The following is a 17,264-nucleotide window of genomic DNA, read 5'->3' as shown; positions in this document are numbered from 1 at the left end:
GCGGCTCACAACGTATAAATGCAATACAATAAAATCATACATAGCAATAAAATCATCATAAATCAATTTACAAATTACATTAAAATTAACATTAAGGTGCTATAATAGGTCTTTCATAAGTTCAGTGGGAAAAAAACACATACAGCGACACTATCTTAGCTCGATATAGGTGAAGGCTATTTTGAAGAGGTAGGTCTTACAGGCCCTGCGGAATTGGTCTAAACATCGCAGGGCCTGTACCTCCTCCAGGAGTTGATTCCACAGCAGTGGGGCCGCAATGGAGAAGGCCCGATCCCGGGTGGTCTTCAATCTGGCCTCCCTTGGCCCAGGGATATTCAGCTGGTGCTTTCCAGTTGACCTCAGTGCTCTCTGGGGCTCATATGGGGAGAGACGGTCCCTCAGGTAGGCGGGCCCTCGGCCATATAGGGCTTTAAAGGTCATGACCAGCACCTTGTAACGGACTTGGTACACCACTGGCAGCCAGTGCAGTCCGCGCAGCCCAGGCTGCATGTGCTCCCATCTTGGGAGCCCCAATAGCAACCAATTGTACTCACTGATTCTTACCTGTCCCCAAATACTGGTAAGTTTACTTGTCCATAATATTATTCTTTGGTTAACTGCAATAAAGTAATATATGTTGTTAAATAATAGCAAAAAAAATTCCATTAAAAAAGTCTGGTCGTAGGAGTCCTTGCCATGTGGCAGCTGCATTCTGAGTAGGACTTGGCAACTGCTAGGTTTCTCTTCTCCATGGAGACCCTTGACAGGGTGATTCTACCAAATGGCTGATGAACTTTAATCCGCCCCTCTTGCACCTTAAAAGAACATGGGAGATAGTGGTGGGGAATTGTCACTGGAGCATGTGCAAGCATAAGGCAGATCTTCTCAAATTCCTCCCCCCCCCCAGATAAGTAATGGACCCCAGGAAAAAGGCAAGCATTTCCTAGATGGACAAGTTAAAGAACTTATTCCTGTCCCCAACAAGTCTTCTGCATTTCCATGCCATTCTAGAAACTTGCTTACATGATATTTATTTGTCCTCTGTCTCCAGTGGCAAACAGATATTCCATTCTATTACTGTGTTTTGGAGTCCTCATTTTATTCAAGCGGTGAATGTGGTAACACTGTATGTATAAGAATATACCACATGAGGCCTGCATGTAGTACAGCTGTTTCTTTAAAGATGCTGTGTTGAAATTTGTTTTAAGGATTTAAATGGGATAGCGTTCTTGTGTGCGGCAAGTCTTTCTTTCCATGAAGATAGATCAAGATGAGTAGCTGTGTTTATGTGTCTGCAGCAGTAGAAAAGAGAGGAGCCCAGTAGCACCGTAAAGACTAGCGACATTTGTGGAAGGGCTTTCATGAGTCACTACTCATCACTTCTGATGCACGAGTCGCTGCTCACTCCCTTCTTACTTGCCATGATCACTTTTGCAGCCCCTACAGGAAGCACGACTAATATTTCACTGTTCTGTTTCAGCTGCTGAAGATGGCGATCATGTAAGGAGCAACTCAAGCACAGAGCAAATAATTTTCAGTTCTCAGACTGAGAGCTTGTCTGGTTTGGATGTGTCTGACAGAAGTGGAGGGAGAATACTGCAAATTCTAACAGACGTCAGCCATCCTCAGAATGCAACACAAACATCCATCTCGTCTAGTAATGAAATTTCCAGCTCTTTAAACCACACTCATTCTTCTTACATATTGACTGCAGAACAGACCAGTGGAATAAATGTGTCAATAGGAGACACAGAGTTCACTGAAACAGCCCTTGCACATGCCCAGGCCCATTCAGAAACAACAGGTAAAGAACAAGATCTTCCCTTTGTTTCGCATTTAAAAGCGCAGTTCATTTTGTCTGATGTTCCAACAGGTTTCCTGAGAAATGGAGATGAGTGTTCCTTATTTTAGAGATTTCCACAACTTCAGAAATTCTGCATTGGGGGTCCCCAGCATAGTGCCCATGGGCATCACAGTGCCTGTTGACACCTTTCCAGGTACCCACAAAGTGCTTTTAGAAAGTGGGCAGGGCCATGTAACAACAGAGTTGCTGCCTATTCCTAGTCCTATCCACTGACATTTCTGGGTTGTACCAGAAAGTGACATACTGGTACAGAGGACAGGGCTTTTGTCCCCCTCCCACCCCTGTACCGAGTGGCAACAGGCATCTATAAAAATCAGGCCTGGCAACTCTGTGAGGCAGCTCTTATGTGGTTGTGCCCACCAAGCTGTGTCAGGATTCCAAAGGTGCCTTTAGGCTTGAAAACTTTGGAGACTCCTATTCTATATCAATTGTTTTCTAATTTTTAGGATAATTTTCAAAAGCTACCTCTAAATGTACTCAGTATAGCCTTTTTCTTATAACTTTTTCTAGGCCTCACCCATCATCCTTGAGACTTGGTCTACACAGATTACTTTTACACTAGCATCCTTTACTCATTCACTAACTAATAGCAAAATATTGCACAGAGCACAGATAGTAAGAAAAAGATGAGTATCTGACTCTACTATGTAATTCAGTAGATTACAAGAAGCAATATTTTTGACTGTGGTTGCAATACTAAATACACTTACTAGGGATTAAGTTTCAGTGAACTCAGTGGGACATTTTTCTGTGAATACACGTTTAAGATACCATTGTTGGACATATACTGGATTTGGTAAGATGAGATGACACAACTTTATGAATGTTCTTAGGATCAAAATAATGGCTTTCTCCTATTTTATAAAATGTAATTCTTATTGTTGGTAGGAAATAAATCTAAGTAAAGAAAACATTTGCGGTCAAAGATTTCTTGTAGACTTCAGCCAGTTGCCATTTCTTCCAAAACGAAAGGCTTTTATTTGAATATAAAAATGAATATAAAAATGTCCTGACATTGTATGTACTACTGCTACTATTGTCGTTGTTGTTAATGTAGTAATAACGTAAACGAATTTAACTGGTCTGCACACATCATCTAAAGTATTATTCATTTTCTTTCAGATGACAGGAATAGCCAGCATACTTCCACTGTAGAAAAAAGAGGCACTCACACTCAGACTGACAGTACATTGTCTTCTGCCATGCTCTTCCGAGACAGAGTTGGGACACTGAAAGCTCTAATTAACAGGAACAAACCCACAGAAGCAACTGAAATGTCAGCTTTTAGTTTGGAAGATGCCAGTTCTTCTGATTTAACTCAGACCTCATCTCTTGCAGTGGAAAGAAGAAGAAATCTTGTCTTATCAACAGAGAAGGATTTCACTGAAACCTCAGAAGAGCCTTTGCTTACGTATTCCTCCAAAACTTTCTTTCATTTACCTTCCACAGTAGATCTTTCAAGTGAGACTCCCGTCCTCATTTTAACTTGGTAGTGTTTCCGTTAAAAAACTTTTGGAAGCCAGTCATTTTTCCATGTGTCTTTCTGTCTTTCTTGGTTTCCTTTAACATAATTATCAAGTGTGGTGATATCAGAAAAAGTAACAAAACTTACAGTACTCCAAAATATAATTACCCTTTCAGCTTACAAACTTACAAAATAATTTCTCCATTTTTTTTGTTAATTTTGGGGTGGACATATTTCATGAAGTGATATTATAGCCCCATGGCACAAAGTGGTAAGCTGCAGTATTGAAGTCCAAGCCCTGCTCACGACCTGAGTTCGATCCCGGCAGAAGCTGGGTTCAGGTAGCCGGCTCAAGGTTGACTCAGCTTTCCATCCTTCCAAGATCAGTAAAATGAATACCCAGCTTGCTGGGGGTAAAGTGTGGATTTATATCCTGCCCTATACTCTGAATCTCAGAGTCTCAGAGCGGTCACAATCTCCTTTACTTTCCCCTCACACACAACAGACAGATAGGTGGAGCTGAGAGAGCTCTCACAGCAGTTGCTCTTTCAAGGACAACTCCTACGAGAGCTATGGCTGACCCAAGCCCATTCCAGCAGCTGCAAGTAGAGGAGTGGGGAATCAAACCTGGTTCTCCCAGATAAGAGTCCGTGCACTTCACCACTACACCAAACTGGCTCTCAACTGTTGACTGGGGAAGGCAATGGCAAACCACCCCGTAAAAAAGTCTGCCGTGAAAACGTCGTTAAGTGACATCACCCCAGAGTTGGAGTTGACTGGTGCTTGCACAGGGGGACTACCTTTACCTTTCATAAATTAAATATAGACATTTTCCTGATGAATTTGTTTTGGTTTACCTGGTTTCAAACTGAAAAACTTCAATATAAATTGCCACTATCAGACGCAGATGAGACGTCTCATATTTTTCTTAGTAAGATATATTTTTCTATGTATCTCTTATAAGGAAATTCACTTTTTTACAAATAATTCTGAAAATACCTCCTTTTAAAGTATATTTTTCAGTCCATTAATATTGATTAATGTAATATCCATTCTCTCATAGTTATCTTACTATGCAACAAAATGAAATCTCTATAATAACTTCTTTCTTCCCATTTTAGCCCATCCTAGTTCTTATCACTAAAGGTAAAGGTTGTCTCCTGTGCAAGCCCCAGTTATTTCCGACTCTGGGTTGATGTTGCTTTCACAACGTTTTCACGGCAGAGTTTTTATGGGGTGGTTTGCCATTGCCTTCCCCAGTCATCTACACTTCCCCGCCCCCCCAGCAAGCTGGGGACTCATTTTACCGACCTCGGAAGGATGGAAGGCTGAGTCAACCTGGAGCTGGCTACCTGAACCCAGCTTTTGCCAGAATCGAACTCAGGTCGTGAGCAGAAGTTAGGACTGCAGTACTGCAGCTTTACCACTCTGTACCATGGGGCTATTTCTTATCACTACAAAACCTTTTTATATGAGCTTTCTGCCCAATTCTTTATCGTAATCTTTTCGCATATTTTGCTCTCAGGCCATTTAAGTGCATTTATTAGATTTCTGACTTGCCCTCCCCTGACTACAGCAAGCCTCAGGGCGCAATTAACATATTATTAAAATATCTAAAATAATTATTAAAAGTGTTAAAATAAAACTAATAATAATACACTAATCATAACAGACAAATGTCACATACAGTACAGTTTCATCAGAGAAAGGAATAATCATCAGCACTGGGGAGAGACCCAAAAGGGAAACAAGGAAGGGCCATCGAAGAAACTGTTATTCTCCTTGGTCCAGAGCCTTGACCATAGGCCTGGTGGAACAGCTCTGTTTTACATGCCCTGCAGAACTGTGAGAGATCTCACAGGGCCTAGATCTGAGCTAGCAGAACATTCTACCAGGCCAGTGCCAGAGCTTAAAAAAGTCTTGACTCTGGTCAAGGATAACCAAATACATCTTGGTCGAGGAACCACCAATGGGTCTTTGTTCAAGGAGCATAGCGCTCTTGGAAGGGTATACCAGCAGAGGCAGTTCTGGAGGTATGCTGGTCCCAAACCATACAGGGCTTTAAAGATTAAAACCAGCATCTTGAAACAGATCCAGTATTCAATCTGGAGTCAGTACAGCGGGCAGAGCACTTGTTGAATGTGTGCTCTAAGTGGGGTTTGAGTAAGAACTTGTGCCGCCGCAGTCTGCAACAGCCGAAACTTCAGGGTTAGTAGCCCTGGGTCCAGCAAGTTTCAGTAGTCTAGTCTGGAGGTGATCGTCGTATGGATCACTGTGGCTGTCCGGGTGAGACAGGAAAGGGGCTAGTTGCCTGACCTGACATAGATGAAAAAAATGCCAGTCTAGCGACATTTGTGATCTTGGCCTCCATTGATAAGGAGGCATCCAGTATCACACCCTGACTCTTCACCATTGGTGGCAGTGTTAAAAGCGCTCTGTCAAGAGTTGGGAGTTGGCATCCCAGGCCTGGATCTCCTCGGCCCAGTCACAGGACCTCCTCCTTTGTAGGGTTTAATTTCAGCTGGCTCTGCTTCAACCATCTAACGACAACCTCCAGACCCTCTGCCAGATTTTCAGGGGCAGTGTCCAGCTAGCCATCCATCAACAGATATAGCTGGGTACACTCACCCATGCCAGCTGGCACATATAGGTGTTGAATAACACTGGGAAGAGAATAGCCCCCTAGGGGACTCCAAATACCAAGGGGTGTTGTCACAAAACTGTCCCCTGGTGCCACCCTCCGTCCCCAACCTAAAAGAAAGGAGACAAACCGCTTAAAAGTTGTCCCTCATATCCCCACGTTGATGAGGTGGTGGGTCAACCGATCATGATCAAATTGTATTCCAAAATTCTCACAATTAACAGTATTTTCCTTTTATGGTACACTGACAATTTAAAAGGAAATCCTTCTTGGTATTTCTCCTTAGTATATCGTTATTTTCAGTTTTGTCTCCTTCCTAAGATTCTAGCTATTTGTATAAGCTAAATCCTCTATTTCTTTTCAGGTATCCTTTCCCTGAAGAACTTCATTATTAATTGCTTCCTCTTAAGCTGCTTTGAGCTTGGTGGAACAGAGGAATATAAATGTTTTAAAATAAATAGTCTTAAACAAGCAACCGTAACATTTTGCCTATTATTTCTTTTTGCTTTAGGCAAATCAATGCTATAAAAGGTTCCTTAAAACAAACAAGCACCACAAAAAAAAAAAACCCACAAGTTTTTGAGTATCCATTATTCCAGTAAACTACTTTTCACCCTTGCAAATGCTGTAGTGTTTTCTCACTCTCAGGGATTTTGCCCAGGAACATGTTACTTTTTATAAAAACATTGGGTTGGGTTCAGCCAGCTTTTCCGTAAGTGAGAACAGTCCCTTTTGACAACCAAAAAAAGCTGTGTGGGGATTATGGGATTTATATGTACAAAAGCCATTTGGGATGGGTTGTAGTAAGGAGGGAAACTGGGTGAAACTGAGATAAAAAGCTGGCTGGATCCACATCCTTATCTAGCCAGTTCCACAAACAAATCTGAATTATGCTCTGAAATCTGCTCCAATTTGTCCTTATGTTCATTGTACTTCCAAATATGACTATTTTGCTCCTTATCATTCAAATTCTTCTCCAGAACAGATAATCTTTTCTTTGTTCTTCAAAGCTCCATTGCAGTTCTTTTTTTGTGTAGAAAACTTTTCCATTAAGATTTACTGTCGTGAATAATCAGTTCCATACAACCATACAAATACAATTGTGATTAACCAAAAGAAGATGGGAAAAGAATAAAATACTTTTATTATTATATTAATGTGTACCTTTAAACTTTAATACACAATTTCTTTAAATTAACTGTACTGCTGTTATGGAAAATGTGTTTGGATTAAGCCAGAATCCATATCCCATTAAATTATTATTATTAGCATTTCTGTTAAGATACAGCTCATTCACATTAATCCAATAATGAAATGCTTAATTCAGTGTGACAGTATAGGTAATGATACTAAATTGGTTTCCAAATATTCTGCAAGATTTTTTTCTGGATTTTTTTCAGAGCATCCTATTTTCCATTACTTTCAATTTATTTCCCCCCCCCCCAAAAAAACCCCACAATTTTATTTAAATTTCTTTTTAAAAATATAAAATGTGATTTTAATTGTTAGTGGTGAATACTCTAAAATATATATATATATTTTTAAATGTGAAACTTTCCAGTACATTTTTCATAGGCTAATATTTCTTTCAGACCGGAAAACACTGAATTTGAATGAAATGAGAATGTGATGAAAATTATAAAGTACTTTGTGTATTGACATAACAACAACAATATAATGATAATAATAATATATGAATGCTGTACCAGCATTGAGATATCTAAATTATTTTTCATTCTCTTCTAGATAGCGAGACTAAGCAGCAGACCTTCAGCACCTCCAACACAGGAAAAAAGGGTCCTCAGAATGAAAGCACATTCTCTTCTGTTTCATCCATAAGGACTGGAAATGGGACACTGGAATCCCTAACTAATTCAAGCAGATTTACTGAAACAACATCACTCTCCACTTTTGATTTGGAAGGTGTCAGTTCTTCAGATTTAATTCAGTACTCATCTGTTACAATGGAAATTGGAAGAAATCCTAGTTCATCGAAAGAAACACATTTCACTGAGACTCCAGAAGAGCCTTTGCTTAGATATTCTTCTAAAACCTTGAATTATTCATCTACCGTAGATCTTTCAAGTGAGTTTTTCTCCCAGCTTAAAACCCTTTGGCGTCATTTATACATTTCTAGTCTGTCTGTTTAACCAATTTCACCTTTTTAGAGTATTCTCAGTGACTGCAATACAAAAAGGGTTACATAAGCCATTTGCGAAATGGCTTGTTACAACTTGTTTGCTAAAGAAGATTATTGTTTATTTAATTACTTCCTTTATGCCTCACTTTTCTCCCCAATGGGGACCAAGATGGCTTACATCATTCTCCATTTTATTCTTACAACAACTCTTTGAGGTTGTTTACACTAACCATGCATTCACACTACACTAAATAATGCGTTTTACATCCTGATTTTACCGTGTAATAGCGAAATTCCAGATGTAAAATGCATTATTTAGTGTAGTGTGAATGCACCACAAGAGTGTTTGACTGGTCCAAGGTCATCCATCAAGCTTCCATGGCAGAGTGGGGATCTGAACCGGGGTCTCCCAGATCCTAGTCTCTCTAACCACTGCACCACACTGATTCCCAGCTTTATGCAACCAAACATAATTGGTTTGTGTTTCTTCCAGCAAATATGTGAGGTGTGAACAAAATGTCCACATATATGCAGATGCATGTTGACCTGTTGCATGAGGAACAGGTAAACCTGACTTGATGAATCTGACATTACCTATTTGGTACAACGTGCCAGCTGGATATAAGGCCATTTACCAGCCTTGAATTGGAGCATGGGGTGCAGTAGCAAATCTTCTTTGAAGGTCTCTGTTCATCCATAGATACCCCATGCAGATGGAGGCAAAGTTGGCTGTCGTAATGGGCACAAGTACGGTACCTTTTGTCACCTGTATGTAGCTTTCTAGCTCTTACCCTTACACTCAGCTGATCTGGCCATGATGGTCCTTTCTTTTGTAAACTTGCAGTCAAACCGCCCTTGAAGACAACCTGAAACTTCAGCTGGTTCAGCGTGTGGTGGCAGCCTGATTACTATCAGGAGTCAAGTGGCAAAAATATATCCCGCCTATTTTAAAACAGCTAAATTGCCTTCCAGCTTGTTTACAAGTCCCATTCAAGGTGCTGGTTATGATCTTTAAAGCTCTTAATGCCCTAGGATGCACATATCTAAAGGACAGTCTCTTCCCATTTCTCCATGTGTGCCAGCTGCAGTCCTCAGGCTGCCACCTAGTGGTTGCTCCCCCACTTAAGATAGCCCAGGTCTTCTCCCATTTCTATGGACATAGTTCTGAGGTGATGAGAGGGGGAGGGACACTGTGTTTAGAAAGCACTGCAAAGCCATTCTGTTTTTCATGACTTTTAATAGAATACAAATTGCAGGTATGTCTTGGCAGAAGAGTAAGAGCCCCGTGGCACAGAATGTTAAAGCTGCAGTATTGCGGTCCTAAGCTCTCCTCACGACCTAAGTTTGATCCCCGGTGAAAGCTGGGTTTTCAGGTAGCCGGCTCAAGGTTGGCTCAGCCTTCCATCCTTCCGAGGTTGGTCAAATGAGTCCCCAGCTTGCTGGGGAAGTGTAAAAGACTGGGGAAGGCAATGGCAAACCACTCCGTAAAAAGTCTGCCGTGAAAACATTGTGAAAGCAACATCACCCCAGAGTCGGAAACGACTGGTGCTTGCACAGGGGACCTTTTCCTTGGCAGAAGAGAGGTTATTTGTGGAGTCTCTTATGTTGCTTTTAAATTATAATGCCACCTTGAGCCACAAGGAAAAAAACAGGATATAAATCTTTTAGTACATCCATACATAGAGTCCCTGGTGTATACATACTGTAAACGAGTTTGCCTTTTAAAATGTGGGAGCTGACTTCAGCCATTTGGAAACTGAGTGATGGCTTGTTTCTTCAGTAACTAAAAGTGGGTGAGAGAAGCAAACCAAGCCGCTGCATTTCATGGGACAGTGGTCCTTGACACAAATGTTCTTTGGGCTGCAACTGTGAAACTTCCTTTTTTATTGCTGTGACCCACAAAATTACATACAATGGACTGGATCCTTTGACTCCTTTCCACGAAACAGATCTATGACTCAATTCCACTGTTTTCCTCCAACAGAGCTATGCTGCATAGTATGAAGCAGTAAAATTTTGGAGGCATTTCTGACTACATTGAAGCCATGTAAGATACATTTAGTATCAGTTCATTGGAGACACTGCTGCTTGGTTTTTTCTATGCCAACAAATAACACATTTTCCAGTTTAAATTCATACCACCCTGTATGTAATTTCATCCTAATGAAATCCCACTGCAACAAGAGGAAAAAATATATTTACAAAATCAGTAGAAAATGGTTGTGAACATATTCAAGCTCACTGGTAACCTCATTTCTAGACCCACAATATACTTGGTGTCTTCCCTGTATCACAGGGAGGGAAATGTGAGCTGCGGCAGGATGGGGAAGACAGGAAAGTCACATTCTGCAAGTAGAAATCCTCCATTGGATCCAATCTATTAATTGGGAAACCTTTCAGAATCAGTTCTTGTATTGTGCCTCTCAAGCCATGTCATAATAACTGAAAGGTTGTTAGAAACACCATTTATGAAATTTGAAATTTTCACCAATGTTTGATTTGATTTCAGGCTCTGGAAAGAGTTCTCAGCTTTTTAAAATTTCAGATCCACAAGGAAGAATTTCCAGTGCTTCTACAGAGAGTTTGTACTTATCAACTACATTCATGCATAGTGCAGAAAGAACATTAAGGTCTCTACCAGATAACAACACATCTGATGCAGCAGAAAGTAGCATTTCTAACACTGAAGCCTCCAGCTCTTCAAATCCAACTCTAACTTTGCCTTCTGTGGCAGAGGCTGAAGAATATAATGTCTCGTTGAGCGAAGGACAATTCACTGAGCATTCTACTGAGAGCTACATATCTTCATCAGAAGATCCATCAAGTGAGTTCACTCTGTGGGTAAAACAACAGACTGGTGTTTGTATTGCATGTGCCTATACAAGCTGCAAGCATCTTGGATCTTGAAAAACTGTGCCTTTTATGTATATATCCTTGCAAAATGTGCTAAGTTTCTAGAGATACCAGTTGTAAAGAGAAGCTGGTCAAAATTTCTGTATCATTTGACCAGCATGTACCATTTGTTTTTGCAGGGTAGCATTCATTTGGCCCATAAGTGTCTGAGGCCAAGAATATGCCAATAACTTTCCCTTGTTGAAGGTATTTCTTTTGCATATGCAGGTTTCAATTTAAAATGCAAAGCTTTCAAAAAGGATTTCTAATTAAGGCTTCTAAATATTATGGGCCCTGTCCTGGATAGTCCAGGCAAGTCTGATTTCATCAGATCTCAGAATCTAAGCAGGCCAGTATTTGGATGGGAAACCTCCAAGGAATGCCAAGGTCACAACACATATGCAGGCAATGCTCTTACTACAGGGCCTACTGTAAGCTCTTGGAGGATTGGCTACATCAGGGGTGTGTGGCCTAATATACAAAGGAGCTCCTGCTACAAAAAAAGCTCTGGTAATGGTTAAAAGACCTGATAATGAGCAATTTACTGAGGCTGCAGTTTAAAATTTTCATTTTTAAATTTCAGCTGTTGGAAGTGGTCATCACAGAGCAAGCAGCTATGGTATTGAAACGAGGGCTTCACATTCTTATGCTGACACCATGTTGAGCTCAGTACCTTCCAGGAGTGGAGAAGAACAAACTTCACAGTCTGTAATGAATACCACATTGACAGAAGTAACAGAAAGCTCCTCTTCATACGTGGAAAATACCAGTGCCTCAGAACGAAATCAGTCCTTATCAGGAATATATTCTGAAAAGGCTGACTTCTCAGGAAAAGATTTAGATGTCTCTGGACCTTCAACTGAGTCTTTTCAAAGTTTCACTTCATCAAGGATAACAACGTACTCTTCCTTCCAAAGTGAACCTTCAGGTTAGATTAATTTTGTACCTTCCTTTGCCTGGCAGTACCAATCTGAGTGGGAGGGGAGGCAGCATGGCACAGCCCGATCTTATCAGATGTTGAAAGCTAAGCAGGGTCAATACATGGATGGGAGACCACCAAGGAATGCTGCACAGGGGAAGGCAATGGCAAACCACCTCTTCTTCTTACTTGCCTGGAAATCTGCTTGCTGGGGTTGCCATTGGTCATTTGTGACTTGACTGCACATATCTGAGCAAAACTCATCCCTCCCAGCTGCCAACTGTATATCGTCTGGCAGGAATCAAAGCCGTGCTTCTTGGGACCATATTGATGCTGAATGCAAGTAGTCCTGTAAAAGCTATTTATTTAATATACTTTGTATGTATCTTATACTAGAGCTACCAAATGCCAAATGTTATCAGTGAACTGGATGAACGTGGTATTTTAGACGAGGGATACATTAAGATATAACACTAACCTCAATTTGCCAAGAGGGGCACAAAGACATCTCACTTCTCTTGACAGATCTTCCCTTCTTCTCTTTCCATGACTAAGGATTCTTGGTTTGAAACTAACTCTAGACATACAGATGCAGATATAAAATTAATTAAACTGCCATTAGTATTCCAGTATGCTATCGTTTTAAATTGTTTTCTTTCCTTCAGCACTTCCAATTTAGAACCTCAACCATCCCAAGGCAGTGAATTCATATAAAAATGTTGTAGAGATTGCTAATATTCCAATTGTTTCAGTTTTTTTTAGTATTTATCTGTGGAAATTATATGTTAATACTATTTTTACCTGTATTTCAGACACTGAAAATGACTTCCAGACAATGGATAGCACGCACATAGGAAAAAGTTCCGCTTCTCATACTGACAGTACATTCATCTCAACCCCCTTCACAAAAGGTGGAGAAAGGACGTTGTTGTCTATTTCAAACAATAGCACATCTTTTTATGTGGAAATTTCTGCCTCTTCAGAGTCAGCTCAGTCCATGTTTTCTATAACAGAAAATATAGGAAGTAACTTGTCTTCAAGTGACAGAGATTTCTCTGCACCATCAACGGATCCTTTGATTGTACAGTCTCTGCGAACAGCAGAGTTCTCTTCTACAATGAGTTATTCGAGCTCTGAATCTACTTCTGCCAGCAGCTTATCATTTCTGTCTTCTTCTCAAGTAACATCACTGCAGAGTTCACTTCCACCAACACAGCCACCGCCTCTGTTCTCATCATCAGAATCTTCTTGGCTGGCATCTTCTTCTGCCTTCCCAGCACTGTTATCCTCTCACACACCTTCATTGACACCTTCACCTAGACAGTCACCAACAGCACTGCCCACATTTTCCCCATTCTTGTCTACTTTGCCTTCATTTCCTTCAACATCTTCATTTTCACAGCCTAGTATGAATTCTGAAATTGAACCTGAAGGTACAGCAGGAACAGATGCAACCGCAGCTGGGAGTTCCACCAATGAATACAACAACCAGACTATGACTTATCCTTTGAAAAACAACACTGGTTTCAGTTCAACAGGATCGTCCTTTCTCCAGACTGAAACTACTGAGCAGCATTCTGCCCCTGTAACAATCTCCTTAGGAAAAAACAAGAGTTCACTAGAGCAAAATGTTTCACTTCCAGGGACCAGTGTTGAAAAAGCTGTTAACGCTCTAACAACATCTCCTGCTTATTTGTCTGAAAGTACCACAGTTTCTGGGGCAGCAAAAGCATCATCTAGTGTGTTGTCAAAAACAACAATTCAAAACGATGTCTTCAGTTTGAGGGAAGTAACAAAAGGAAAAAACCTTCCAGACATGACAGGATTACCTACTTTGGCATTAGCTACAGATTATTCAGTATCCACGAAATCTTCCAAGGTTCAGTCTCCTACTGAGAAGTCGCATACCTCTGGGAGAACCACAAAAGGAATGGAAATTATCAGTGCACCTACCATTAAAGTCATAGAGCACCATCTCTATACTGCTCATCCTCCCAAGACATTTTCTTCTAGCAAGGTCACCACAAAGCCTTTTTCTATTTTACCATTATCTACCAAACCAACTACAGTCGCATGGCTGCAAAACCCAAACACCACTACAACTTCCAATGGCAAAGGTAATCATACTCCGAAAACTGTTGCATGCTAAGGAGTAAATTTAACTGGTTTTGATAATTGCATTTCTAAATGGCTGAAAGGGGTTTGTGTTTTGTAGATGGCTTTACATAAACAATCAGAGAAGAGGAAAAGACTATCATAATTACATGAACAATCAGAGAATAGGAAAAGTCTATAAAATTAACCAGTTGACAGTCCTTCTCATTGGCATCATTTGAAGGTGGAAGTGGACTCAAGACACATCCCTGAGGGGTGCCAGTATTTAAGATCTTCACGGAGGAAATATATCCATCCATTTTAACCCTTTGTGAGCGACCTGACAAATACACTTTACAATACGTTCTTTCCAAATATCTTTCTTAAAACAGGAAATACTTTTATATGAGAGCCAGTTTGGAGTAGAGGTTAAATGTGCAGACTCTTATCTGGGCAGAACCGGGTTTGATTCCCCACTCCTCCACTTGCACCTGCTTGCATGGCCTTGGGTCAGCCATAGCTCTGGCAGAGGTTGTCCTTGAAAGGGCAGCTGCTGTGAGAGCTCTCTCAGCCCCACCCACCTTACAGGGTGTCTGTTGTGGGGGAGGAAGGTAAAGGAGATTGTGAGCCGCTCTGAGACTCTTCGGAGTGGAGGGCGGGATATAAATCCAATATCTTCTTCATCTTCTTCTTCTCTCGTTCCAGTGGCTTGTTTGTGTTTAAAAAAGACAATGCAGCATTGCCAGCAAACTACCTTTAAAAAGTCTCTGATTTAATGAGGGGTGGTGGTGGTTTCTTGTTTGCTTGAGCTCTTTTGTTCTTTGCCAACTATACGCAGTGGCAAACATTTTGACTGCATATCTTGTATCCAGGCTGTGCTGCTGAGTGGGCAGGGACACGGGGAAGTTTGCATTCATTAATCTAAAAAATGTAATGAACAGCCGAAGTAACAAAGAAGTGAAATGTTTCAGTAGCTCAGATTTTAGCTTCGTAGAAGAGGAAGTTAAACATACTAGAAATGAACTTTAGTTTAATAATAATGATTGTTGCTGCTAAAAGGATTCAGTCGAGTCATTCTTCTTTTAGAGGCTGCCATATCCAGCTAACCAGTGAGGTGGACTATATCATGGATGGCCAGTTTCTGCATCACTGGGATTCTTTTCTCCATACAGTGATCCTGACATGGAGTGAATTTGATCCTATATTAAAATTTCTGCCAACTACCAATCAGTGCTTTCCAGTTATATTGCACTTACATCCACTATTAACTTTTGTGTTTGTGTTATCATTTCAAAGATAACATTTATATGAATTCCCTGTGATAGCTCCTGAGAAAGGGCAAATACAGGTAGCAGTAGCTGTGGTATAGTTGCAAGCAAACACAGCCCCCTTCTCTTTGGTCTTCCTGGCATGGAAGATGTCTTAGGGCAGGGGTCCCCAACCCCTGGGCCGGGGACCGGGCCGTGTTGATACATCAACCCCTGGGCCGTGGCCTGTTTGAAACAGGCCGTGGAGCCTCACTGCCCCACCCCCTGCAGCTTTGCTGCCCCCCAGTGGTGCCTGCCCCCCATTTTCACTATTTTAAGGGTGGATTGTGCAGCATCACTCGCCACTGTTGTGGCGGTTTTCCTGGCTGATCAGCGGGGAGGTTGGCCTGGGAGGAGCTTCACAGACCCTTCCCTGGCCTTAAAATGGTGAAAACGGGGGAGGAGGAGGCGGTGAGGCTGCGTAAGAGCTGCGGAGAGGCTGGGCGGGGGGGGCAAAGGAGGGAGGAGGAAAACAGAGGATGAGGAGGCACCATGGGGGGTGGGGGGAGACCAAATTGGGAGCCCCCACCCTGTTGGCCTTGGGGCTTGGTTGGCGGGCTGGCCCTGGGACCGGTCCCTGGGGCCAAAAAGGTTGCGGACCACTGTCTTAGGGTGTGATCATAATGGCAGATTTGATCCACCATAGTCACCCCCACTCCCAGATCTAATGTGAGCATTCACATGCACACATCTGCCCCTCACATCTTGCCCATTCTTACCTTGGCATAGGATGGGCTGCAACCAGAAAAAATAGCTACTGGGTGCTTCCCAGGAGCAAACCACTGAAGCGGATGCATGGCATGTGCCCCACGTGCGCAGGAGCAGTGTGAATGCTCCTCTAAGCACATGCGCAGCCCGCACCTATTGTGGGTGCAGTGCGATTTCCCAGGTGTGTCTCTTCCTGGAGTGGCTTTTTCAGAGCCGAGAGACTGCCGGAGCAAACTCCAAGTGTGATCGCACTCTTAGTGTCTACAGGCTGTCAGAGGCGGCTGTTATGAATCGGAGAGTGGGACAGGGCCAAGTCAGGGGGAAAATGGAGGCAATGCTTGGCTAGGAGAAGGAAGACTCCTAGTTTTTTAGACTAGCAAGCAATCTTTGACCGAGAAACTTTGTGTGGGGGGATATCAGAGAATACCACTTGATTGGATTGTTGCATATCAGTTTCAGATGGATTCTTTTGCTGATTTCCCTAAAGCTCCTTCTGCCCAGAGCTCAGTGTTGATACACATATCCCCACAACATCTTCAGGTCACCAAGACTCACTGCAGCCACGAGTCACGACCGTTGCTGACTCTCATTCCACAGCTGCCTTTTCTCTCTCGCAGCAGCCACTTTCGCTATAGCAAATGGTTGGGTTTTCCTATAAACTGCAGTTTTTTCCTCTTTTTTCAGATATAGATGAATGCCTGTCTGATCCATGCCCAGCCTTGGCCAGATGCATCAACACACAAGGCTCATTCCAGTGTTTATGTTCACTTGGGTATCGGATGGAAAAAGGGAAGTGCAATTTGGGTAAGAGAACTGAAAGGTTTAAAAGCTTCTCAATAATATATAAAGCTGTAATATATAAAGCTGTCCAGGAAGCCCCACCAAACAATGGGCACATCCACAAACCAATTGCCCTTTCATCACACCCCCTCCAGCCTAGAAATAGCAGCTCTCCAGCAGCCCTGGCCCCACTCAATGCACAGCAGCCAAGAAGGTCTGAGCGCCTGCTCCGGCTGCAACGCCACTGAGGATGTTCTCCGCAGCTGAGAACGAAACGTCTGGAAGGAAAACTTTCTCCAGTAGAACACGGCACTTGATCCTGAAAGATTCTACAAACCCTAATATATAAAGCCATTGAGTTTAAAATGGCATTGGACTGGATCCAGTCTCTTTCAGATGGAACGAATTTACAGCAGTCGATCTTTCCTTCCTTTCCCTTGAACATCTGAAATTG

General features: G+C 42.0%; 1 protein-coding gene across 1 annotated transcript in view; it reads left to right on the top strand.

Annotated features, from left to right (window-relative positions):
• HEG1 (heart development protein with EGF like domains 1) overlaps nucleotides 1–17,264 on the top strand; it is a 115,551-nt gene that overhangs the window by 74,422 nt on the left and 23,865 nt on the right. The window contains exons 4-10 of the mRNA XM_060262311.1: nucleotides 1,481–1,804; nucleotides 2,987–3,325; nucleotides 7,717–8,055; nucleotides 10,620–10,934; nucleotides 11,586–11,930; nucleotides 12,734–14,038; nucleotides 16,715–16,834. Coding sequence (XP_060118294.1) covers nucleotides 1,481–1,804; nucleotides 2,987–3,325; nucleotides 7,717–8,055; nucleotides 10,620–10,934; nucleotides 11,586–11,930; nucleotides 12,734–14,038; nucleotides 16,715–16,834 — 3,087 coding nt within the window. The remainder of the gene's footprint in view (nucleotides 1–1,480; nucleotides 1,805–2,986; nucleotides 3,326–7,716; nucleotides 8,056–10,619; nucleotides 10,935–11,585; nucleotides 11,931–12,733; nucleotides 14,039–16,714; nucleotides 16,835–17,264) is intronic.

This window comes from Heteronotia binoei, chromosome 21 (genome assembly GCF_032191835.1).
Source record: "Heteronotia binoei isolate CCM8104 ecotype False Entrance Well chromosome 21, APGP_CSIRO_Hbin_v1, whole genome shotgun sequence".
In the NCBI taxonomy this organism is placed as follows: domain Eukaryota; kingdom Metazoa; phylum Chordata; class Lepidosauria; order Squamata; family Gekkonidae; genus Heteronotia; species Heteronotia binoei.
Note: the sequence above shows the minus strand (reverse complement) of the source record. Positions and strands in the feature narration are given on the sequence as shown.